Source organism: Thrips palmi, unplaced genomic scaffold, assembly GCF_012932325.1.
Source record: "Thrips palmi isolate BJ-2018 unplaced genomic scaffold, TpBJ-2018v1 HiC_scaffold_19, whole genome shotgun sequence".
Classification (NCBI taxonomy): Eukaryota; Metazoa; Arthropoda; class Insecta; order Thysanoptera; family Thripidae; genus Thrips; species Thrips palmi.
The window spans coordinates 3167078-3191590 of NW_023144628.1; the positions used below are offsets into that span (position 1 = coordinate 3167078).

General features: G+C 57.9%; 3 protein-coding genes across 6 annotated transcripts; 1 reads left to right on the forward strand and 2 right to left on the reverse strand.

Annotated features, from left to right (window-relative positions):
• Positions 1–1973: 1973 nt before the first annotated feature.
• Positions 1974–5314, forward strand: LOC117646023 (prisilkin-39-like). Its single transcript, XM_034386651.1, has 3 exons — positions 1974–2127; positions 4175–4277; positions 4351–5314. Exons 1-3 carry the CDS (start codon positions 1978–1980, stop codon positions 4896–4898), a joined length of 801 nt encoding a protein of 266 aa, XP_034242542.1. The 5' UTR covers positions 1974–1977; the 3' UTR covers positions 4899–5314.
• A 77-nt stretch (positions 5315–5391) lies between these two features.
• On the reverse strand, positions 5392–14236 carry LOC117646024 (DNA damage-regulated autophagy modulator protein 2). Of its 4 annotated transcripts, XR_004587757.1 has the most exons (8): positions 14029–14236; positions 8619–8692; positions 8212–8333; positions 7907–8133; positions 7421–7571; positions 6812–6969; positions 6327–6408; positions 5392–5643 (listed from the first exon to the last, which is right to left on the reverse strand). XR_004587757.1 is itself a non-coding variant. In XM_034386652.1 (7 exons), exons 2-7 carry the CDS (start codon positions 8687–8689, stop codon positions 5593–5595), a joined length of 780 nt encoding a protein of 259 aa, XP_034242543.1. In that variant the 5' UTR covers positions 8690–8692; positions 14029–14236; the 3' UTR covers positions 5392–5592. The 4 variants fall into 4 exon arrangements, 3 of the variants coding, with proteins under 3 accessions (XP_034242543.1, XP_034242545.1, XP_034242544.1); XM_034386652.1 differs by lacking the exon at positions 6327–6408; XM_034386654.1 differs by lacking the exon at positions 6327–6408 and having other exon boundaries at positions 7433–7571; positions 14029–14235.
• Positions 14237–14601: 365 nt separating this feature from the next.
• LOC117646000 (elongation of very long chain fatty acids protein AAEL008004-like) lies at positions 14602–19985 on the reverse strand. Its single transcript, XM_034386603.1, has 8 exons — positions 19855–19985; positions 19633–19702; positions 15655–15845; positions 15492–15572; positions 15349–15405; positions 15165–15270; positions 14955–15091; positions 14602–14876 (listed from the first exon to the last, which is right to left on the reverse strand). Exons 1-8 carry the CDS (start codon positions 19873–19875, stop codon positions 14709–14711), a joined length of 831 nt encoding a protein of 276 aa, XP_034242494.1. The 5' UTR covers positions 19876–19985; the 3' UTR covers positions 14602–14708.
• Positions 19986–24513: the final 4528 nt, after the last annotated feature.

Here is a 24513-nt window from a genome sequence, read left to right on the forward strand (position 1 = left end):
CGGGAGAGACAGAGCGACGGCCGCGATGTGCGGAATCGTTCCGCGGAAATACTTCCATTAGCACGCCCTGGGCCAAAAGCCCAGCCACGCCGGGCAGCGACCACCGACCGGGCCATGGGCCGCCACGGGCCGGGCCGTGGGCCGGGCCCAGCATTGGATCGTCATTATTACCTTAAGAGACCTTGGCGGGCTGTTTGAACCGCGTTCGGGAGCAGCGCGGCGGAGCAGGACGCCTCATCCGTCTTTGTCATCGCCGCCGCGTCGCCGCCATTGTCTTTGCCTGCTTGGGCTGCTTTGCCCCGGACGCGCGGACCACTCGGACGGGCAGCGAGTCCGAAGCGACGCGCCGCCCTCGCGCAGCCCCGCACGCCGCCTCGCACGCCGCACGCGAAAAGCGACTGTCATGAGTCATAATGCCCGGACTGGGCCCTAGCTGCGGCACTGCCAATAGAGCTGCCGCCGGAGCTTCTGCAGCGGCTGCAGGCCGGCTCCGGAAAGCGTCCCGTCGCTCTGTCTCTCTCGCACCCACACGGGACGCCCCGCGGGTGCGAGAGAGACAGAGCGACGAAAGCGCAGCGGTTCGGAGCCAGCCTGCTGCTGGACGCGGCGCCGTGCCACCATAATTCATTTATCGCCGACGGCCGTGACGTCATCACTCGGCCGTCTAATTATGACGTGCGCTGGAAAATGTTTGCCGTGGAAGCGTGGAACTCTCGCGGTGGTATCCGCTAAACATTAGGGAATGCCCTGCCGGTGGTGTGATAACCACGCGGCGTGTTTACACCCGGGATTTGCAGTGTGCAGCGCGGGCCAGATGTCATCCTACACTCATGTGTATGCCAGCTGCATGTATACAATGTCCCCATGTTCATGTCCCCCGCGCTCCATAGGTGTCGTCTTTCGGTGCTCTGACTGCGCACTTCGATCGGAGACCGTCCTGCAGTGGCCCAGCTTGATCATTTCCAGGGAGCGCCTCTGCCTGCCGAGCGAGTCCCAGGAGTCGTTTCGTCGCTCCGTCTCTCTCTCTCTCTCTCTCTCTCTCGCTAGGACCACACCTCACGGCGCCCTCCGGAAGGGTGCGAGAGAGACAGCTCTCCTGAATGCCTCGGCTGGACCGCATTAAAAATAGAGTGAACGTGTGCGTGCGTGAGGATGACGGAGTGACGGAGTCGCCGGCGAAGCAGCGAAGCTTCGATTGCTGTTATGGGACCCTCTGCGTGAGGGATTCCAACAACAGTAGCGATGGAGCGTCGGAACAATTATATCTGCATTAACTCGACGCGACGCAGCCCAGCCATTCTGGTCCATTCTGGTCCGCGAAGAGGGAGGGGGGGGGGCTGCATCACTTCTCCACAAACACCATCTAGCGATCAATCTTTTCTCGTTGCTTGAAAATTTTTATTCGCAGGCCACTCTGTTGTTGCCTCGCTATCGTGCACTGCGGAAATAGGCGGGGGTTTGTGTTTGTTCACGCACACTGCAGGACCTGCCTGACAAACAGAGGGAACCTGAGGGGAATTTGTTGTTTTGGAACAGTAACAGCTGGTGTAGTGGACACCCAGAAGTGTCCCATTTCTTTAAGGATCGGTGAGATGAAGTAGTGCGGGATAGGTTAGTGCGTGCAGTGTGTGTGCGCGTCTTCTGCTGGGTGCAACAGTGACCTGTTGTCCCTCGCACCATCTGCTCCTTGTTTTGGAAGCTTTGTTTTGGTCGTGGTCTATGGCCACCAAGTCACCCTGCTAATGATGGGTGCACGCCCGAACAACTCGCTGGGCCCGGCTCGGCTCCCGGCTCTAGGCGCTGGGGCCGGCTCGGCTCGGCTCGGCTCGGCCCTGCTCGGCTCTGCTCGGCTCTGCTCGGCTCGCCACGGCTCAGCTCGGCTCGGCGTGGCCCGGCCCGGCCCGGCTCGGTCCGGCCGGCGTGGCGCCGGGCACGGCGTCGACCGTCCCTTGCCGCGGAGCCGCGGAGCCTCGCGCCATGTCCGCGCGGCGCGCGCCTCCTTCAGGCCTTCAGGGACGGACCGGCGCCCCGCATCTTATAAAACGGCGAGCAGGCCGGCGAGGGGCATCACTCGGCCGACGACGCCACACCCCGCACGTCGACATGGAGAGCAAGCAGAAGCAGATGGTGAGTCAGGGCGAGGTGCCAGCGAGGGGCCGGACTGATCCAGTGCGGGTGGAGGTCGACAATTTGGAATGAAAATCGGCGCTGAATTTCGAAACGACGGCTTTTGCACCGAGTGGCAAATGAGGCGAATTTCGCGATTTTATGCCAATTTCAGGCACCATTTTCTCGTTCTTGCACCGAGGTAGATCGAAACAGATTTTGCCTCAGTGAGCAGTTCAAGCGGCGAAAATCTCATCCTTTATAACTTTGGGAAATTTATTAAAGCTTCAGGCTTTTTGCTTTAAACTCAAATTTAAAATTTATCTTATGTATTTAATTTTTGTGCACGCCTGAAATAAAAAACACAACATAAAAGCCACCGCCGCTGGCGTCCGTGCGTTAGCTGCAGCGAGATCAGGGAGCTCGACTCACTCGCTCGCGCGAGCGAGTGACTCACTTCGAGTTTATTCGATTGTATGAAATAAAACGTGTCTGCGGGATATCCAGGTCATTTAATTGGCTATTAAGTGAAGTAGTAGGTAATTTTTACCTTTTTACCCAACTTTATCCGCGGAATTTGCCTCCTGAAGCCGTATTTATCTCTCTAAATAGCTCCCTCGAAGTGAGTCACTCACTCACGCGAGTGAGTGAAGTGAGCTCTCCGATCTCGCTGCAGAGTGTATCAGAGTCGGGGGCACGGCGTTCCGGCAGCCGCTCGCGTGCGTGTCTCCTGGAGCGGGGCGGCCGCAAGGACTTCCCTGGAGACGACAGTGTGCTAGTCGAAAATTGGACCGGGCACCGTTAGCTTAGCTTAGCTCCACCGCGTCCACCGCGTGCTTGTTTCATTGTTTCCGTCAAGTGAACTCTAAAAGTCTAATTGGGAAGAGTCTTTGTAATTTGTTGGCGCAGCTGACTCTGTAGGTTACCTCTGAAAATTCTCTGTGCCCTATCGACGTCTTGTCGAATTTCTTTCGTCTGATGGCTAAAATCTTCACCGTTGTATACCAACGAGTCTGAAACGTTAAAAACGTTACGAGTGTGGTATCGGTGACCCTGCCTAGGCAGGCGGTGCCGGCCAGCCCATCCGGCTGGCATTGACAGACTCCCTCGCTAATTTCGCACGAGTGCACTCATATTTATTACGGTACAGTGATTCCCCCCTCTCTTTCGTTTCCTCCTGGCTGGATTGGCTTCCTGAGTCAGGGAGACTCAGTTCCCAAACCGGGTCGCACGGTTCCCGTTTGTTCGTCTTCAAACAGACGTAATGAGTGGGCCTCTAGGCCTTGCAGGGCGCGACAGCGCGACCCGTCCTGGTCGCCAAACCGCCATTGGCAGTGCGGCCACCACACCGGAAACGCAATTTTGGCGGTGTGCGTGCAAGCGAGTCGTTTTGCCCAACGGAGAACTCTGTATTTTTCTGCCGCTGTCTCTCTCGCACCCCGACGGCACGCACCGCGAGTGCGACAGAGACGCAGCGACGGTCCTTCGGCATGAGGCGGCCGTTGTTTGTCAATAGTGAGTCTCCTCGCTGATTAGGCTGACCTGCATTGGTGATTGGCGGGGCAGAGGTCCCGGGATGCGCGCGGCGTGGCGCGGAGTGGCGCGGAGTGGCGCGGGCCATGGTGACGCCCAAGCCGGCCCTCATCCTGGCATGGCGCGAAGCCCGAAGGCTCGTTCGGCTGCCTTCGCCGCGCCTTTGGGAGTCTTCGGCTTTCGGCAGTGACACGACAACATCCGGAAGGCCGGCCAACTCGCTGGCGGTCACTCGTTGCGAACTTGGTGCGGCCCTGACCCTCGGTTACCAGTGTTGCCACCACCCCCGGCCCGAAAGCCGAACGCAAAGCCTTCGGCAGGTACACTACTCTGGTACAGTCGCCGGCTGCGCTGAGCGCCTGCTAGATAGGCAGGCCCGCCACGGCGCCTGCGAGGCAGGCACGCCCGTCGAGCGGCCGTGTCGCGCGGTGGCCTACCCCCGCCTTCGCAGGGGCTCCGAGGCCGCCCGGCCGCTCGCACAGCGGGTTCTCGATCTCGGCCTTCATCGCCACCTCTCTTCCTCTGTGTCCGACAGGTCTGGGCCCTCGCCGCGCTGTGCCTGCTGGCCGCGGTGCACGCCAAGCCCGTGGAGGACGACGCGGAGAAGCTCGTGCGCGCCAAGAAGCAGACCGCCTCCAGTAAGCACTTCTGCCCGCTCCAGGAGCTGCGCTCTGGACTCCCTGTTCTCAACTCTGTTTTTCTGCCCCGCAGCGTACCCCTACGACCAGCAGGGCTACAACGTGTACACGGCGGGTGGCCGGTACAACCCGTCGGCGTCCGGTGCCTACGGCGCCTACGGCTCTAACCCCTACGGCTCCAACGCGTACGGCTCCAACGCCTACGGATCCAACCCCTACGGCTCCAATGCCTACGGATCCAACCCCTACGGCTCATCTGCCTACGGGTCCCAGGGCTACAACCAGGGCTACAACCAAGGCTACAACAACCCGTACAGCAGCCAGTACAGCAGCCAGTACCCGACGGGCCGCTCCTACTCCCCGACCGGGATGGGCGGCTACAACCCCTACAGCCAGTCCAGCCAGGGCTACAACGGCTACAACCAGGGCTACAACAGCCAGTACAGCCAGTACCCCAGCGGCTCCGGCTACAACAACCCCTACTCGCGACAGGGATCGGGCTACAACAGCGGCTACAGCTCCAACCCCTACAGCAGCAGCCCCTACAGCAGCAACCCCTACGGCAGCAACTCCTACAGCAGCAACCCCTACAGTGGCGGCAGCTACTCGCAGAACTACTAGGCGGTGCCGCGCCCGTGCAGTGACTGCATGCTTCGAAAAGACACGCCGCGGGACGGCGCTGCCAACCTGAGGGAACGAGCACTGAAGGCTGCGCCGCTGCCAACATCACAGTACGGCGACACTCTGCTCGTCGAGTGGGGAGACTCGTGTTCCTTGCAGCAGGTGGCGATGACAACCAGTATACTAGGCTAAGGAAATCTAGCTCTAAGGGCGAACTCTGCTTTGAGAAGAGGAAGCCGAAGCCATTTTTGCAAACTCGAATTTGACGCCGACTGCAAAAAAAATCGGCCTTGAATTGGCGTCGGGTTTCGCTTCTCTTGCCAGCGGCCGAGTCACGCCTGCCGATGTTACGACGTATTTTTCTCATCTTTTACGGCTATGTACATAACGAAATAAAATCGACTTTTTAAGTTTGACTTCGTGTTTCTAATGTTTCCCAACCTGACCCACGTTTTCACCCCGGTGACAGGAAAAAATAGTACTGATCCACACAAAACCACAATGATCACATATATTCGTTTCATTTTAGAACAAAAGTTACAATATACAAACAAAAAAAAATATGCAAAAAAGTTAAATTTAAATTGATTGATATGATGAAACATGGTTATCACAGATACACTTGTTACACCCGGAGTTGTCGTTTTTCATACAGGCGCTTCACCTAATTGAGCATGGCGTCGAGATGAGGTCGTCAGTACTTTTCGGCTACTTTGGTCGTTGTTACCGATTCCAGTAACAAAATCTGAAACACCACCCCGGGAGAGAAAACAACAATAGAATTAGACCTCTAGGACAGTGAATCTAGGCCAGAAACGAGGCCATAATTTAAAACCCCCCACCTACAGTGTCTCTGCTCGGACTTCGACCCACCGTGCAGTGCTGGGCAGGCACATTCATGCAAAAGCGTTAGGCGCGAGACATCAAGCCGAGACTGGGCTCTCTATGGCTCCGTACCGGCTAGTCACCCTTTTCACCGGCTCAAACTGTTAATCATGCAAGTCTTTGAAGAAAGCCAGACGCGGCCAGACGCCCCGTTTCTGCGCGGCCTACACTAGAAGCGCCACGAGGATGGAACTGAAAATTCCAACGGAAATTTCCAAACTTGAATCCAGTAACGACCGGACATTGTTATCGAACTGCCGGCGACAGTCGTAAACAGCAAGACTGTTGGGAATTTCCTAAAGTTCGCACTGCGTGCAGGACATTTATAACAGTGCACTGCAACTGTCTAATGACCTCAATTACGACTCAAACTATCCCGCGAAGAAGAATGAGCAGAAGTAGTGCGAGTGCCAGGCAGGCGGGCGAGGCAGGCGCTGGTTTAGCATTCGCCCAGGGACGCGCGTGCGCGCGCGCGAGTCAGTGATGTGTTGTCTTCCGGTGGGAGTTTTCGCTTAAATCGGGGCGACGTGATTTGAAACTGACCGTTAAGTGGGACAGGCGCCGCCGCGCTGGTAGGCAAGGACTGCCTAGGCCTGGCCACGCCTGGCTACGCGATCACGGTGATCTGAAAGGCGAGAAGCACACGTAGAGCGCTGCGTGGGAGGGGAGGGGGGAGAGGGTGACGTGCATAGGGCATGCAGGGCATGCAAGTCATGCGGCACAATCTCGAACCAACTCGAATCGAATCTCCAAAAAAAAAACCAAAAAAACTTTTATGTTACTTGCGGGGTTTTAAAACGAACCGAGTAAGACGTAGTCCTGTCCGAACAGGCAAAAATACCACCGTTTCTATTGTTTTGGATACAAAACTCCGATTTCGTACAAATTTCACTTTTTTTTTTGTTTTTTTTTTTTTGTTTTTCAAATTGAGTGAAAGTAGCTTGGTTGGATTCGATTCGGTTTCCGAGGAGCGATCTGTGGCCTCGCGGCTTTGCGCGCTTTGCGCGCTTTGCCGGCTCGGTACTGACCCTGAAGGTGGGCGGGCTCAGGGACACGGCGCGCATCTCAGGGATGTAGGTGACGATGCTGCCCACGAAGAGCAGCGCCACGAGCCACTCGGCCGCCGTGGACACGCAGTGCAGCGCGTAGCCCTTGTGCTCCGGCCGCCAGTCCACCTGGTCCGTCCCTGCCGACACACCGTCACACCGGTCAGAACGGGCTGCCAGGGCCCTCAATCCTAAACGTCTTACAGGCTGCACCGAATCATTAAGGAGAAATTGTCTCCATAATTTTTTAAAAAATCGATAATAGGTACAATAAATTTTCAAAGCTGTAGTACCACCATAACGGAGAGAATTTTCACCAGAAAACGGAGAATCTTCACTGTAAGACTTTTAGAGTGAGTAGAGCTATGACGTGGACAGGGACAAGAAGCGGAACACAGAAAATCCCGATAATTTTTTTTCAGCCGTTCTTGTGGTTTCAGGTCTGTAGTTTCAGGTACAGGGTTAACGACCGTACTTTTTTGAAAGGCCGTCAAAAGGTGTTCAAAACAACGTCTTATGGGCCTTTGGACAACAGCAGCGAAACCACAGCAAAGGCTTGCATTTACAGGGTCCACTGCAGTGTGTCCTCACAGTGCATGTTACCGTCAAACTGCGGGATGGCGACGAGTGCCGACGCCACGCACACGACCAGCGCCACGGCGGACATGACGGTGAGCGCCGTCCGCAGCACCACCATCTGCTTGGTGCTCACTTGCGGGCACATGCGCTTCGAGAACCAGGTCTGGAATCCACAAAATTAAACAAATGTCACAGATAAAGGGGAAGGAGAGTGTTGCACTGGCATTGCAGTCCCGGCCGCGCCTAAATGCCCCTAAATGCCGCCGCGAGCGGTCGCGCCGTCAAATGGCGTCTCTGCATCACGCGATGCCATTTGGATGGACCGCGCCCGGCTGGCGCTGGCATGCCGCGCGATGACGCGGGACTAGGAATTCCTGCAGCGCCTTTCGCCTACTTACATGGGCAAACTGCTTGTTGCCCATCCAGTACGAGGTTGCAACTACCCCCATTTGACTCCCTTCGTTCCCTGGATCCGCACTGCTCACTCGGTGCACCCACCTGCAGGGCGAAGTAGGCGGAGCCGCCCACGAAGCAGCACATGGCGCCCAGGTAGTGCGGCACGGGCACCTTGCCCACCTGGAAGTTGGCCACCACGCACAGCCCCAGCGCGCTCAGCGAGCCCAGCCACAGCCCGAAGCGGTTCCACGGCACGGAGATGCGGCTCTCGGGGCTCATGGCGCGGAAGTGGACCAGCTCGCGGTAGCGCAGGTACACGGCCACGGCGTCTGGAACCGAAAGATTCGGGTTCAAATACAATACTTAAAAAAAAAAATGAATGAAATATTTGTGAGCAAACTACTGACACAAGAAGGAGGCGATGTTCATGCCGAAGCTGAAGATGCAGCTCTCAGGCTGCGTGTTGCCTGTCTCGCTGATGTAGGGGAAGGCGAGGGGCACATGGCCCAGCTTGACGGACACGCCGTAGCTGCAACAACACAGAGGCGCCGGTTGAAGCGCTGCCCCCACAGCGGCCGAGGCGGATGGGAGGCCTACCTCCACGGCGCGGCCGCGACCACCGCGACAGACCGGCGGCGCACCGGCCGGCCGACCCGCAAGCACACCGACACACCCGACACACCATCGCACAGTCAAGTCCGGGCTCAAGCGTCTAGCCACGAAGGGCTACCGCGCTTGGACCAAAGCACAGTCCGAGTCGAGGCGGAGATCTCGGTCCAAGTCGTCCGCGGACGACTGGCAGAGGTACACTTACGAGACGGTGATGGTGAGGAGGAGGGTGATCACGAGGATCGTGAGAAGCATCGTGAAGTTGGTCACTCCCATAACCTGGAACGACAACAGGGTGTCAATTCAAACGGCCATGCCGTCGGGCGCTGCGACCGCTTTGCCGCCACGACTCTTCAACTTGTCAACAAGCATGCGTTCTGGGCCAACGCAGGGTTTGTTCGCGCAGAAAAAAGTTCAGTACAGTACACCAAAAGATGCAAGGGCGCCGGACTTCCTGATACAAACCCCCCTACTTTCAGACGCAAAAGTGCCATTTTGAGCTCGAAATAGAGAGAAAACTATAGCAAAGTCGCAATTTCTTTGATTTTTGGCTACTAGCTCGACCGTATTGGATGCTGCCCCTTAACGGTAGGCAACCCATAAATTTTTTCATAAAAATTTCGCCCTTCCCCCACCAGAAAGTACTTCCGGCGGCCCTGAAAAGATATCCCAGAGACAAGTTGAAGTGTCTCCACTAGAAAATTATCGGTTTGTCGGGCTTGGAGTGGCTTTGAGGACAATCCGACGCGCGTCACGTCGGTGCCGCCATGCAGGTGCCCTCCGCACCTGCAAAGCGCTGCGACGCGCTGAAAAGCACTGCAAAGCGCTGGCCGAGAAAGAGCCTCACCAGTGTCAACACCGTCCTCAGCACCAACAACTTGCCACACCTCAAATGTCACGGGTCGTCTCGTCGGACGGGAATATTTTTAATTGTTTTTTTTTTTTTTTAAATAAAATAAACGACACAATGGTTAAATGGTTTTGCGCGTAGGTTTTTTTTTCGTCTGCTCACAATTATCCTTCTGAATAAACCACGCGCCGGGATGGCGACGCACGGCGCGCACAGCGCAAGCCGGCGAGGCGCGCGGAGTATCTCGGTGGATTGCAAGGTCGACGACTGCATCTCCCTCCCCCTCCCCCTCTCTCCTGGCCCGCCCGGCCGAGACGTGACCCGCCATTACGGGAACGGCCGTCGGGCCGTCGGGCACAGTGTCCGAGAAAGGTGCGGTGCGTGGGGCGGGGCGGGCAGGGCGGGCAGCCTGAGAGCGGCAGCTTCATCTGCGTGGAATCGCGGACAGGCGGGACGACACAGCTTACAGTGAACGAGTGTCCTCACCAACGAATTCCTCGAAAGCAACTCATTGGTTCACACGACGTTCGGTTCGAATCCCATTGAGCGACTCTGGAGCTCAAAACGCGTCTAGAATTTTTGGCCGCCGCCACCGTGGCGCACTGTGCAGCTCCACGATTGCCCAACGGCCACGCCGCTGTGATGCCTGAAGGGAGCCGACTCCTCCATCCGTCATCAAATTCGGGCGACACCCGGCCGAGCCTCGTACCAGGCCCGCCCAGACACACGTCTTGCCGGCGGTCCAGACGACTGCAACAACTGTTCGCAGCGAGCTTGGAGGCGACGGAGGCTTGGCTTCGCGTGGCTTCGCGTGGCTTCGCGTCCCGCTGCATAGCGCCGCGGCGCCAAGGTTTTCCAAGAGAAAGGACGTCCACGTCCATTGGGATGGCGTGGCATGCCGCTGGCGGCTCGCTGGCAAGGCGGCAAGGACCGCGTTTCCGGCCGCGCTAGCCGCACTCCCCGCACCCGCGGCACGATAAGCAGCAGAGCAGCTCACCGCCAATACCGCGGCGCTATCGCCTTCGACCCTTCACCGGGCTGGGCTGACGCGCTGACGCCCCTATCACCGCCGTGACGACGCAGGTGACGCGGGTGCCGGCCTGATTCATCCTTGACGAGCTCGGGACGGCACTCTCAGGACCCTACTCTTTGAGGCCCCGCCTCGGGAACGCCTTAACCGCACTTAGTTTGGGGGCACCGGTTACCACTACGCTCGGCTTCAAGCGGCCCGCTCCTCTGCCGCCTATCTTAATGCATGGGACGCTTCACTTGAAGCCTCTTGGAATGAAGCGTCCCAGAACCAGTGTTTTTCAGAGCCAGCATGCATAACACGTAACACGTCGCCCTGCAGGACCTTGGCCTTGCCGGCCTCCAGGAGTCACGGACGACGGGCCGGCGGCGCGGGGCGGGGTGGGGGGGTGGGGGCACCGAACACAGCAAGCGGCGGCAGTCGGTTTGGCAGACGGTGAGCCAACGACCTCACCACTACTCGCCTTCTTTCCTCTTTCGCTTTCAGTCCGTCCGTCTGCGCGCGGATAACTGTCTCTGCTGTCAGAGGTCAATGTCACTCTTCCGCATCCTGCGTCCGTTTGCACTGCTTTTCGATTCACCTCGCTAACGCACACTGCACACACCGGTCTGTCTGTCTGTCTGTCTGTCTGCGTGTCTGTCAGTCCGTCTGGGAGGCGCCGCAACAATCCTGGGCGTGCATTGTGTCGTTGGTCGTCGTACGCGCGCTCACGCCTCGCGCCATTCATACCGCTGCAGGTTGCCTCAAAGTGCCCGCAGCCACAGCAGCACACACCGCACTCGGCGGCTGCCCACAGTGTGGGCCCCACACCCAGACCGGCCGTGCGGTGCAACAAGCAGGGCGGCACGACGGACAGGACAGCCATTCTGCCTTCTGCCCCCGCCGCCAGAGGCTGCCAGAGGCCGCCAGAGGCGCCACTGTACCTTGACCCGCCTCGGTGGCCCCGAGGGTAGACCCGAGGGCCGCCGCCATCCTGCAGCAGGCCAAGCAGGCCCTGCCGGCCGCGCTGCCCCGCGCCGCCGGCCCGCCTTCGAGTGCGTGCGCGCCGCATGGGCGCGAACCCGAGTACACCGAGTACCGCGCTCTCATTGGCGGAGGAAGTTATTGTTGGCCGCCATGGCGAGACGGGGCGCCGGCTGGTCAAACTCCGTTTGTTTCTGTCTTTCTGTATTCCACTCCGCTGCCGCGCGCCGCGCGCTGACCTAGTCAGGTTCTCCTTTTCTTCGGCGGGACTCGGGCAGACTCGGCATGGCGCAAGGGTTCCGTCCTGCCATGCCCTGTCAGTATTCCCGTTCTCGAACCAGTCCCGTGTCACGGAGTGGCTCGTTCGCGGCACTTTTTTCTCGTTCTGCCTCAAGACCCATCGCAACCTGGTCAGTGTGCTACACCACAATGTCGCACTGACGTTCGATTTGCTCTCGTGATTGCCCGCTCCATCCGGCTTTGGTGCCGTCCTGACGCCTCACCATTCATCATCCGTCTCGCTCACTCATGTCGTATGAATTAACCGGTTATGTTCCTCCTTCAATTGTTTCTCGTTTCCCCCCACCTTTTATTCCAAACGAGAGTCCAAAGCAAACACACGCGAGTCTGGGTTCCCGAGGCCCCGTCCGTGGTTCCCTGCGAAAAATTAATTGACGACTGTGTGATTGCTGCAAATGCCACTGGCCGACCCTGTGGCCGTGCCGTAGCGGTGGCCAGCCTGTAGCCAGTCTGTGGGTCACTGTGCCGACGGGCCTCCACCGGACTCTTCGGCCGTACGCGGCGGCACGTGGCCGAGCATCGAGGTTCGAGTATCGAGGTTCGAGCATCAAGGTTCGAGCATCGAGGTTCGAGCATCGCCAAGGCTGCCCGTCCGTTTCGTGTTTCATCACTCCAGGCAATGAACGCGGCAAACACCGCTTTTGATTTATGACTTCAATATCGCTCTACGAGTGGAGTGCTCCGCGCGGTCAGTAGTTTTGACAAGGTTTCGACCGCGCCGCCGAGGACGCGTATTTAATTCTCGCACCGGCGCCACCACCACCGCCACTTTGGGCAACGCCGCGAACAACCGTGCCCATTGATTGAACTGGCACACATTCCGTGCTGCAGGAAAACCACTAGTCGTCCCAAGAAGTGGAGGCACGAATTGGAGAGCTCACCGAGTGAGTCAGTAGTGCAAAGTTGTATCCCAGCGTGTGCGTCACTGGACTGTATTGTTTGACAGATGGCAGCAGTGTGTGTGTGTGTGTGTGTGTGAAACCGGTCTCCTGATGGACCAGAGGGTGGACGCTGGACCACGCTGGACTCGCTGTCGGCCTTGTCAGGGCGGGCCGATAATGGTTGCTGCACGCCGAACAGCATGCTCTGTCTTCCTCGCACTCATGGCGCGTGCCGTGAGGGCGCGAGAGAGACAGAGCGACGAAGCGTGCTGCTCAGCGCGCTACTCCGCGCCCTTGCGGCGGCGCAGGCCGAGGCGCAGGCCGCACCAAGCAGTGTGTCGAAATGCCAAGGCGGTGGAGTTGGAAGCAAGGTGGCATCGCATGAACCGCATCGCCCGCATCGCCTGTGTGGCCTGCTGTACATGGAGTTTACGTTTCCCCGCCAAAAAGGACCGACTGCTACTGCCGCTGCGCGCAGACGCCGAGTAGGGCCACAACAACAACAAAAACACCAAGAAACGCGTGTTGCAGCAACGTCCCGGTCCGCCTCTGCGGTGCCCTTGACTGGAGTTTGGTCGGACTGGCCCGGACTGGGCTTTACGCGAGTCGAGGCTCGGTTACTCTCGCTTGGCCGAGTCGTGTTCGTTTACAGTGTGCTGAACTGCATCGGTTCGCGGCGAATTTCGCATTGTGGGTCCGCCCGCGTCTTTGAGGGAGCAGGTCTCGGTCCCGTCTCGAGCAGCGGCATGGCAGTGGGGCGTGCGCAACCACGACTTGTGCCGCTCCACTGACAAAGGCGCCACGACACTCGAAAGGTCTGCCCGCAACAGCGCCAGGCGCCAAAACGCTTTCGCCAACGTCGCACGCTCGCCCATTTTCTCAAGAATTTTCGCATCACCATGTATGAAAAATTCGACCCATGGACGTTAATCGGGCGCGCGTTGCGACACGGCATTCGTTTCATCGCTTTGTTATTGAGCGCAGAGGCGTTAATGCGAATGCGCGGGCTCGGCCGGCCGGCCACCGGCCTTACGCACAGATCCCGGGAGGCGATGGGGGAGGGGGAAGGGGGGGGGGGCAAGGTCGGGTCCGTTCACCTGCTGCCGCCTGCTGCTGCCGGCCGCGGAGGAGGAAGGGGGCGTCGCTGCAGGGCGCTCTGCTCCGTGGGGAGCACGCCAATTGTTTTGTGGCAACAGTTCACATGGCTCCCAATATTCATTCATTCATTCATTCATTCATTCATTCATTCATTCATTCATTCATTCATTCATTCATTCATTCATTCATTCATTCATTCATTCATTCATTCATTCATTCATTCATTCATTCGGTCATTCATTCATTTATTCATTCATTCATTCACATTCCACCATACACGCCAAAACATGCCATAACATCTGATAAATTTGCAAGTCGTACTTACGGCGGCCGTTTTGGGAAGACTGGTGGGTAGAAATGAAACCAAAACTCCGACACCGCCCCAGACACTGGGACGCACTGACCACACAAAAGCACGGAGACACACTACACGAACACAGAGTAGGACGGACGGACGGACGAGGGAGGGAAGCCTCAAAACATATGAGCCGACCTGCCGTCCAGGCGAAGAGAGGGAAGGCTCAGGCGCCTTCCTGGAGGTCCTCAGGGAGGTCCTCTTGGTGGTGCGGGTCCTGCCGAGGGCCTGGCTGGCGTGGGCTGGCGTGGACAGGCGCTGGACGGTCGGCCTGCACTCTGCGGCCTCGCCGTGGAGTCTGGCGGAGTGCGGCGCGGGGACTGGGCCGTGGGGCCTCGGCGCGTTCAGCCCGACCCGACTGGGCCAGGCCGTGCAGGCCGTCAGGCCGTGCACCGAGTCGAGTGCCCCCTCCCACTCCCCGCCGTGTCGCCCTGCCTATCGGCCCTATCGGCATCGCTATCATTGCCCAGATATGTGGATAACGCACTGTGGGAAGTCAGATTGGAGAGGTAATTGTTTTTAGCCGTTGTTGTAAAACATTAAAAAAAATAGTAGAGCTTGAAGGAAAATAAGAAAAAAATGGGGCACTACGCCCACTTTCCCACACCGTAGAGAATCCTGCTTGTAAGTTAGGTTAGGTTCATATGTAAAATGCATCGGACACCACAACAGCAGTGCTAAATGTCAGGGCAAATACAAAGAACATACCAGTTCCTTAAAAGTTATTTATTAACATTATCACTATTATTACTATTGACAATTGTTAGTTACGTCCAGGCGAGTCTGAGAGTATTTTGGTCGGTGTCCAAAAGAGTGTGTCAAGCCGTTTTCTTTTTTCCGGAGTAGGCCTTCTTGTAGAAGTCCGTGAAGAGGGCGATCATGAAGGTGTACTGCACAACGAGGGCGGCGGCCCAGTGCTTCTGTACGTCACAGTTGGGTTGCAAGAGCGGCAGGGCTTCGTGGATCAGGAGGACGTAGAATTGCACCTAGAGCGGGCAACAGCAAAGAATGAGATGATTCTACCCGAAGGGTGCTTTAGTGTCTGTAAGAGAAAGCCGACTAACCAACTGGATGATGGTGAGGGTCTTTTTAACGGTTAGTGATGGTTTGGTCTCAGGCCACATCGCAGTCGCCAAGTAGTAAGAATACATGCAGACATGCACGAAGGAGTTGACGATTCCTAGCAGGACGAAATGGCCATCTGAAACAGAAGAAAATGTGGCATAGATCATCACGGTAGAGGATCCAGAAGGGGTTTGCTTCAAAGTACTCACTGAGCGAAAATTTGCACGCTAGATATCCTACAATGACCATCCCCGCATGGTGGTACACATGCAGAAACGAGGCGTGGCTAAACTTTTTCCTCAAAATGAAAAATACCTGCAACGCAGAAAAAGAAGGCTGCTCACTTGTTTTGACATGATGAATATGTCATCAAGTAGTTTGATGAGGACTTACGGTGTCGACCAAGTCTGAGATTTTAATGAGGTAGTAGCCAAATACCGAGTTCGCCACCTGATAAGATAAAAATTAAATTTAAATTTATTGTGCACCGAAAGGAAGCCGTGCGATTGGTTCGAGAAACAACAAAAAATACTTACCGCTCTGTTTTGTTCGGTAACGGTGTAATCCACCGGTTGGCAAGTAAAATTGTATCCCAGCTGCCGCCACATTGTCAATCCCTGCAACAACAACAACAACAACAAAAATGTAAAAAAAACAACTTTCCGGCCAAACGGCTTTAATTTTTTGCTGTGGGCATACATGAATGAAGATGTAGAGACAGGCAACGATTTGGATGACATTGTAGAGGATGATGAGTGGTTCAATCCTGTACGCAGAGCGATTGGCCATAAAGCTGGGGCCCAGTTTTTTCACGAACAGCAAGTACGCGGTGACGATGCCCAACGGCACGAACGGTGAGGACACTAGAAGCCAGTCCTCGGAGCGGGGGTCTGCAAAGCACAGAATTGTTGGTCAGCAACTGCACCCAAGGAACACCGAGGAAGGAAGTGACTCCTTGTCTTCGCCACGGGTCAAAGTTTCCATTCACGTCCATTCTGACATGCATTGAGTTATTTGAGTCCAGAGGGGCACAAAAAATGACACGTAAATCAGTACGGCTACTGAATTTGATTTGTTTGTAAGAAGTCGTTTGTACTGGCCGCGGTAAACATACCAATATGCATACATAGGACGGAAACACGTCCTTCTTGGGTTGGCCTTCTCAAGTGACCACAGTAAAAATGTCAATAATTCCGAACAACGCGCTACTTTATTAATCTGGAAATTTTAGGAACTTTAGGCCAAAAGGGCCAGCTGAGGAGGGGAGTTGTTCATTTCTCCTACCTAAATGTCCGCCTACCTGTCTATTTCGCCTACCTGTCTATTTCGCCTACCTATATTTCGCCTACCTAATAAAAATATTGAATAAAAATATTCAATTAATATTGCCATTTTTCGCCTACCTATAGTTCGCCTACCTAATAAAAAAATTAAATAAAAATATTCAAAAAAAAAAACGAAAAAATCGGCGGCAAAAAGTGGCAATACGAAAGTCTCAAGGAGACCCGCCGATCAGCTTCGGTGTTCTTATGGGAACCGGGCCTTCATCCGACGCTCCCTGCCGCGCAATTCGACAGATTAGTGGGTTCGTATTAGGCTGGCCCACCCGAAGTGCGCGCGGTTTCTGTGGTACAGTGAGAGTCCAGATTCAGAGGCCTTACCTCAGAGGGGTCACATTGGGTATTTGAACCCGCGACCCCGAGTGCCGAGTCTAGTCAACTCCTCTACCCTGACCGCTCAGCCACCGAACCAGCTTGTCGGCGGCGATGTCGCAACTCCTCTTGAGCTGCCGTTCGAGAAATCTGGTCCCGAAAAAAGGGTACCTGGAGCGGTCTCGAACCCGGGACCTGCTGCTTCCCACATCATGCTCTTAACCACTGAGCCACCGGGACGCCATGGCACCCGCCCTGCCTGCGCTGGTACTCAATCTTCTCTGGATATACCTCCCCAAGCAATTAGTCGCCGAAAAAATTGTGTATACTACCGGTCCCGAACCCGGGACCTACCGCTTCCCACATCATGCTCTTAACCACTGAGCCACCGGGACGCCATGGCACCCGCCTTGCCAGCGCCGGTACCCAATCTTCTCTGGATATACCTCCCCAAGCAATTGGTCGCCGAAAAAATTATATATATTACCGGTCCCGAACCAGGGACCTGCCGCTTCCCACATCATGCTCTTAACCACTGAGCTATCGGAGGACCACGGTGCTCGCTCTACCAGCGCTGGTACTCAATCCTCTCCGGATAGACCTCCTTAAGAAGTTTGTTGCCGTTGCCGAAAAATTTGCTCATGGCACCAGTCTCGAACCCGAGACCTGCCAGTCAGGAACGCAGCACTCTAACCACGGTACTACCAGGTTGCTATGCCCGCTACTAACCAAGCGCCAAACTTCAATGGCCACCCATCTTGCTTGATGCTGGACAAATAATAAGTTCGGCTATGGGGTGAGGGCTGTGCGTAGCAACCTAGTAGCGCAGTGGTTAGAGTGCTGCGTTCCTGACTGGCAGGTCTCGGGTTCGAGACTAGTACCATGACCATATTTTTCGGCAGAGGCAACCGACTTCTTGACGAGGTCTATCCGGAGAGGATTGAGTACCAGCGCTGGCAGTGCGGGCACCATGATCCTCCGGTAGCTCAGTGGTTAAGAGCACGTTGTGGGAAGCGGCAGGTCCCGGGTTCGGAACCGGTAATACATACAATTTTGTCGGCGACCAATTGCTTGGGGAGGTATATCCAGAGAAGATTGGGTACCGGCGCTAGCAAGGCGGGTGTCATGGCGTCCCCGGTGGCTCAGTGGTTAAGAGCATGATGTGGGAAGCGGCAGGTCCCTGGTTCGGGACCGGTAATATATATAATTTTTTCGGCGACCAATTGCTTGGGGAGGTATATCCAGAGAAGATTGGGTACCGGCGCTGGCAAGGCGGGTGCCATGGCGTCCCGGTGGCTCAGTGGTTAAGAGCATGATGTGGGAAGCGGTAGGTCCCGGGTTCGGGACCGGTAGTATACACAATTTTTTCGGCGACTAATTGCTTGGGGAGGTATATCCAGAGAAGATTGAGTACCAGCGCAGGCAGGGCGGGTGCCATGGCGTCCCGGTGGCTCAGTGGTTAAGAGCATGATGTGGGAAGCAGCAGGTCCCGGGTTCGAGACCGCTCCAGGTACCCTTTTTTCGGGACCAGATTTCTCGAACGGCAGCTCAAGAGGAGTTGCGACATCGCCGCCGACAAGCTGGTTCGGTGGCTGAGCGGTCAGGGTAGAGGAGTTGACTAGACTCGGCACTCGGGGTCGCGGGTTCAAATACCCAATGTGACCCCTCTGAGGTAAGGCCTCTGAATCTGGACTCTCACTGTACCACAGAAACCGCGCGCACTTCGGGTGGGCCAGCCTAATACGAACCCACTAATCTGTCGAATTGCGCGGCAGGGAGCGTCGGATGAAGGCCCGGTTCCCATAAGAACACCGAAGCTGATCGGCGGGTCTCCTTGAGACTTTCGTATTGCCACTTTTTGCCGCCGATTTTTTCGTTTTTTTGTTGAATATTTTTATTTAATTTTTTTATTAGGTAGGCGAACTATAGGTAGGCGAAAAATGGCAATATTAATTGAATATTTTTATTCAATATTTTTATTAGGTAGGCGAAATATAGGTAGGCGAAATAGACAGGTAGGCGAACATTTAGGTAGGAGAAATGATATAGACTCCTGAGGAGGCTTTGTTTCCAAACACCACATTTGGTGAGGTTTTTGAACTCGCGTGCACCATGCGTTAGTGGGGTCATTGACTGGGCATGGCCGGCGTGGCGGCATGCTAATCGCGGCTCGTTCGTTGTCGCCTGGTGTGCCGTCGGCGCGGCCTCTTCGGAACCCAGGTAGACTTAATTATTAATGAATTGCACCCAGTTCCCAACAGTCAATCAGCCCGTGCAACCCATTCCAAAATTTGAGCAGAGAAGCGTGGCAGCTTTGACTAGCCTGCGCCTGCAGTGGCCGGACTTTAGAGCCATGAGAGAGAGACGCACGGTGTCTCACGTCGATGCGAGCGAGAAGGAGCCAGTGTCGAAATGGCTCAAGAAGCGTGATAATTTAAGTGACTGAACACTGCGAAATTTATTGGACGCAAAAGTGTTCAAAAGGTTGAAAACGACGTGTCGGGCCTTTAGACCACTTTTTACGTCCAATAACCTTTTCATTTCGAGTCCAAACCCGCAACACTTTGACATTTATCAACTTCTACAAATGGATGTCCACTTTGAAAATATTATTGGCTGGCACAGAAATTTACGGGATTCCCTGAAGTTTTTTCTCACAAGGCCCTCCTTCAACGCACGGGAGAAGCGATTATTTCACCGAACTAGGAGGAATTCTGATGTGACCTGGTCCCATGAAATTTCACGCCAGGGGATGCTTAAGGATTTCCATGCTACTCTCCCATGGGACTCGTTCGCCCCCATGGGGCTGAATCGAAGCTCATGCAAAAGGACGGCTTCCCCTGGAGAGATATCATGGAGATGGAGTTCCATGGGGCTTTGGACTTGGACTGGACCCGAGCTGAAATGTGTGGTCGCGATGACTTGGAAGTGACTCTGATTTCACGATTAGACGGGCTCAATGACTCCCTCCACGAGCCGCTTTCAGCCTCTGGGCCTCTGCGTTCTCCCACGACTCAAAACTCACCGATTTTGTCTATGATGTGGGTGTGGTATCCATTCGCAATCATCTCCATAAACGACGACGAGTTGATGTTCTGGAAGGCAAAACGGCCCACGACCGCAACTTTAAACGTTTGTTCTTTCTTTATCCACGCAAGCACTGGCAAAACTGAAGCCAGTGCGCCTGGAAAAAGTCTTGAAAGTACGCTTCAGCTCTACCAGTGCCACACCGAAAGGGAAAGCGAACCTTCTCCGCCATCATGGCCATGTTGGAGCTGTGGAGGGCGGGAGGGTCTGCTGAGCCGGCTGAGCCCGGTGACAGGAGTGTCGATTGCGCTTCCGCGGCGCGGCCAGGTTGCCTCGCATGCAGTCCTCCACCGACTGGTGGCAGGTGGGCAGGCCATGAGGCAGGGCCGAGTGCAGGGCGGCAGGGCGCTGCCCCCACCGCGGGCCGGGCCGGGCTAGGCGGACCGCGTGCCACCCAGTGCCACCGGGCTCGCGCGTCGACGCCGGCCTGCAGACTGATTCCGAGGGTCGTTTAAATCGCTCTGTCTCCCTCACACCTAAAGGGAATGCCCCACGAGTGCGAGAGAGACAGAGCGACGAAAGCGACCCTCGGAAGCTCATTGAGGGCGACCGGCACGTGGCCCTGCGTGGTGCCGACATGGTGCCGAGTGGGCCACCGTGCGTACGTCCAGGTACGTCGTAGTGCGGGCCGTGGCGGCGTGTTCCTGGTCGGGTCGACGTCGTGGTCGCTGACCTGGTCCCTTCCCGGTCACGCGGCCACGGCGGACGCGGTGCGGACGCCAGGACTGGAATAGTCAGCCCCCGCGCGCGGGCCGTGGGTCGTGGGCCGTCGCTGTTTTTAGTCTTGTCAGCAAAGCGCGCCGACTGGGTGACTCGTGCTTCAGGAAAAGGCGTTGGCCGACCTTTCACTTCCTGGCGGTCTCACCTGCCTCAACGGTTCGGCCGGCACATTGCACCCGGCGTGGCGGCGCGTGGCGGGTACTTACACTGACCGCCGGAAAGACCGCCAGTTTTGGCGGCACTGCAACTAGGCCATGTACGTCATCGAGTGTCGCCTGAACCCTCGGCGTGAACCGAAGTGCATAATGCACGCTGACGGACGCGGCACTGTTCTGTCTCGCTCGCACTCGTTGGCCGAGCTGCGTGGGCGCGAGAGAGACGGAGCGGCGGCGTGCGATCCGTCTCCGGGCGTCACTGGCGCACAACACCAGGCGGTTCCGCGGCCCTCCGCGAGGTGGCGCCACCCGCCCCGCCGCGCCCCGGGGCTGTGTGTGTACCCCTGCGGCTGCGGCGGCTCGGCGGCGGCGGCTGTGGGAGAGAGAGGGAAGGATCGCCTGGGAGCGCGGCGGCTGGCTGTGGGAGTGAGCGGGGAAGATCGTCTGGAAGCAGGGCGGCTGTGGGAGTGAGAGAGAAGGCTTGTCTAGAAGCACGGCGGCACGGCGGCCCTGCGCGGCACCAACGGCACCTCGGACGTCCCGGGGCGCGGCGGGGCGGGGCGGGCGGAAGTCCCTTTGCCTGACCGCGCGCTGCCCGCCTTGCCCGCCTCGCTGTCAAAGGCCTCTCTTTCCGAGGCACCACGGCGAGCGGGGCGTAGCGGGGCGGATGCGGGGGCCGCGGGGACTGGCCCACGGCCTGGTCCACGGCCTGGCCCACCCCCTCCACGCCCTCCTTCCGTTCCGAGTGTCAGGGGCGTCTCTCGCTCTGGTTGATGGTTGTTGCGTTGTGCTTGCAGCCCGCCCCGCCCGCCGCACTCTGCGCCCGCTACGACGCGCAGGCTGCGAGCCGGCCGGCGCCCCACAAAGCATGGCCTGGCCCACGCCCACTTCAGTCTGAGGCGGGGCGGGGCGGGGTGGGACAGGATCCCACACCAAGAGGAAAGATAACATAATTCAAGTGCAAATGTATGTAAGATGGGACTGTGCCAGCATGTTGCTGCTCGCCTTATAATGGAGAAAAGGGGACGCTGGGGTGGGCGACGGGGTGGGCCTCGTCGCGCAGCGCGCAGCCCTTGGCGCAGCCCCGCCCGGCCCCGCCCGGCCCCGCCCGGCCCCGCGCCCGGCCCCGCCCGGCCCCGCCCGGCCCCGCCGCCGGACGGCAGAGAGGAAGCTGAGAAACGGCTCAAAAGAATAAATTGTCCACTCCATAAAGTTTTCGTCTCTCTTCCTCTTTTTTTTCGGGTGGCCCGGTTGCTTATGCACCGCACGCTGAAAATCAAGGTCGATGCGTGCTCTGCCTGCATCGCTCGCGTGGCGCTGCCCGCGTCTCGCCCCACCCCACCCCACCCCACCCCGCCCCGCCCCGCCCCGCCCCGCCCCGCCGGCCTCAGAATCAACATCCAGCCCCCCGCTCCAGCCGCTCCAGTGTTCCAGGCTGCAGGGGCGCGCGCTTTTAGCGGGATTCCCCCCGCGCCGCCCGCGCCGCCCCTTCGTTTCCTTTCCCACGCTCTATTTCCCACTCCCTCGATAGTCCTCTCGGAGGCACACGCGAGAGAGAAAGAGAGAGGGCTATGCGCTCCGCCACCCCCACCCCCGCTCTCATCCCTGGCCGACATCGTACATATTACCGTACTTCTTCCCATCCGCATGCTCCCACTCCACTCCGGGCCGGGGGTGATAGGGGCATGCGGGGATAACTCCTCCCCCTCCCCCCATCCAGCCCCGCCGACGTTTCGCGTCTTTAACGACTCGTTTCCCTCATCCTGAAGTGTCACCGAGGCGACTCGAGAGTCGTCAATAACCTCCTCCCCCGACGAAACAGCGCAAACACAGAAACACACTCACACACGCGCGCACTCTCTCTTTCTCTCTCGCGCTCGCACACGCGCGCACACGCGCGCACACGCGCGCACACATCCGCCGCGCCCACTGATTCGGCAGTTCAACTTTCCTTGGCTCGAACACAACAAACTCGGGCCGGCCCGCGACGCGACGGCTCCATGGCGCGAAAAGGGGGCAGGCAGCGCTTATTCCAGACGGGCCATGCACTGCGGATGGCACGTCAGCGCGCCGCCTACACTGTGTGGCACACTGTGTGGTGCGCTGTGTGGTACACTGTGTGCGCCACCGCGGCGTGTTTTATTAAAACGTAATAACATCTGATTCCATTAGGCCGCGCCACGCCGCCGCGCAAAGCCCCCCTCAACCGCATTATGGAAAGTGCGCGAAGCGGGCGGAGCGGGCGAAGCTGGCGAAGCGTTGGCAGCGAGAGCGGCAGCTGCTTCCGCCTGCGTTTGTCTCGCCTCCCGCAGGACTACAGGGACTGCAGGATGTGCGCGCGCCTTCGGCGCCGTCGAGCGGCAGCGACGGCGGGGCTCTTGACGGCCTGGACCGGCACACAGTGGGCCAGAAGACCGGTGGAGGCGGCCAAAACTCTAGACGCGTTTTGAGCTCCAGAGTCGCTAAGTGGGACTCGAACCGAACGTGTGACCCCACCAATGGATTGCTCTCCGCACGAGGAATCCATTGGTGGGGTCACACGTTCGGTTCGAGTCCCACTTAGCGACTCTGGAGCTCAAAACGCGTCTGGAGTTTTGGCCGTCTCCACCGGTCTTCTGGCCCACTGTGCGGCACGCCGGCGGAAAGTCTCTCTGTCATGCGGCGCCCCGTCGCGGCGCGAGAGAGACGGACAGACGCGAAACCTTCCTGGCGGCAATCAATGATCTGGCTTGAGTAATGCCCCAATCGCCCCAATCGCTGCGACTGACTGTGAGACGAAAGGACCGCCGCTGCCCGAGCGCTGCCGTGCTGCCCCCAAGTTTGAGGGATTACTTGGTACGCGACTTGTATCTAATTACGATGATCGACAGCAAATAATCTATCACCGTCGGCCGCGTCTCGCGGGGTGGCAGTGCGCGGCCGACGCAAGGGACGCGGCTCAGACCGTCGCCTGTCCGTCGCTCCGCGTCTCCGCGCCGGGCCCTCCATGGCTGTCGCATTTTTCAATGACTGTCGGCCCGGCCTGCCCGGCCTGCCCGGCCCAGCATTAATTTCGAATCCATTCCCAGCGCCCCGATCCCGATACTTTCCCGCCCGCTCGGCGGCGCTCGGCTCGGCTCGGCGCCCCCGCCTGAAGCGCCTGCGATGCCCCGGGTAGGCCGCCCGCCCGGCGCCGCAGCGCTGCGACTCCGAGGATTGCCTGCCTCCACGGCGTCCGCTCGCCGCGACTACGCGTTCATCGCTCGGCCCAGAAATGGGAAAAGTGACTCGACCCTGACCCACCGTCGGCAGGTGTCATCACGTAAACGGTGACATTTGAGGGAAAATTTCACTTCCTCTCTTACGATTTACGGAAGCTCGCTGACGAGAAACACCTGCACTTCGTGGGCGGGTCCCGGCGGGCCAGGAGCGTGTCACTTTTTCCATCCGGCTCGGCGAGCGATGGCTGGCGCCGCGGATTTCTGTTTGCAGCGTTGTCGATCTGCGGGCGTTCCGGGCGTTCCGGGCGTTCCGTTCTCCGGCGTGGCCCGGCAAGGCGAGGCAAGGCGAGGCGAGGCGAGGCGAGCCCTCTCCATGCAAAAAGGGCGGGGCGGGCCCACACGCCTCGCCTCGCCTCGCACGGGACGGGGCCGACGGGACGCAGCGATGCCCAGGGGAGTATAAGAACACCAAGCCACAAACTAAGGCTTCCCTGAGAATCGATTCCGGGCCCTTCTTTGCCTGGAGCAAGTTGTGGCCTCGGGCCTCGGGCGGGGAGAAAACCCACCCGCCCGACTAGCGGGGCTGGCGGGGCTGGCGAGGATGCAGCAATGCTCCTCAGGCCGTGTCCGGCGGCGGCCCTGGCTCGCTGGCTCGCTGGCTCGCTGGCTGCTGCAGCGAGGCTCCCCCGAGAGGACGCTGCCACGCTTCGGGCTTCGGCCGCTTCGGCGCGGTGGTGGGTGGTG

What these genes read in the sequence shown, in the direction of transcription:
- LOC117646000 (XM_034386603.1), bottom strand. Translation starts at nt 19,875, where the DNA reads ATGGCCATGATGGCGGAGAAG. An exon ending in GTCTCTACATCTTCATTCAT is followed by an intron (nt 15,573 to 15,654) that starts GTATGCCCACAG and finishes TTGTTGTTGCAG; the next exon opens with GGATTGACAATGTGGCGGCA. An exon ending in AGCGTGCAAATTTTCGCTCA is followed by an intron (nt 15,092 to 15,164) that starts GTGAGTACTTTG and finishes CTTCTGTTTCAG; the next exon opens with ATGGCCATTTCGTCCTGCTA.
- LOC117646023 (XM_034386651.1), top strand. Translation starts at nt 1,978, where the DNA reads ATGTCCGCGCGGCGCGCGCCTCCTTCAGGCCTTCAGGGACGGACCGGC. An exon ending in AGAGCAAGCAGAAGCAGATG is followed by an intron (nt 2,128 to 4,174) that starts GTGAGTCAGGGC and finishes TGTGTCCGACAG; the next exon opens with GTCTGGGCCCTCGCCGCGCT. An exon ending in CAAGAAGCAGACCGCCTCCA is followed by an intron (nt 4,278 to 4,350) that starts GTAAGCACTTCT and finishes TCTGCCCCGCAG; the next exon opens with CGTACCCCTACGACCAGCAG.
- LOC117646024 (XM_034386652.1), bottom strand. Translation starts at nt 8,689, where the DNA reads ATGGGAGTGACCAACTTCACGATGCTTCTCACGATCCTCGTGATCACC. An exon ending in CCGCCTACTTCGCCCTGCAG is followed by an intron (nt 7,572 to 7,906) that starts GTGGGTGCACCG and finishes TGTGGATTCCAG; the next exon opens with ACCTGGTTCTCGAAGCGCAT. An exon ending in TGAGCCCGCCCACCTTCAGG is followed by an intron (nt 5,644 to 6,811) that starts GTCAGTACCGAG and finishes GTGGTGTTTCAG; the next exon opens with ATTTTGTTACTGGAATCGGT.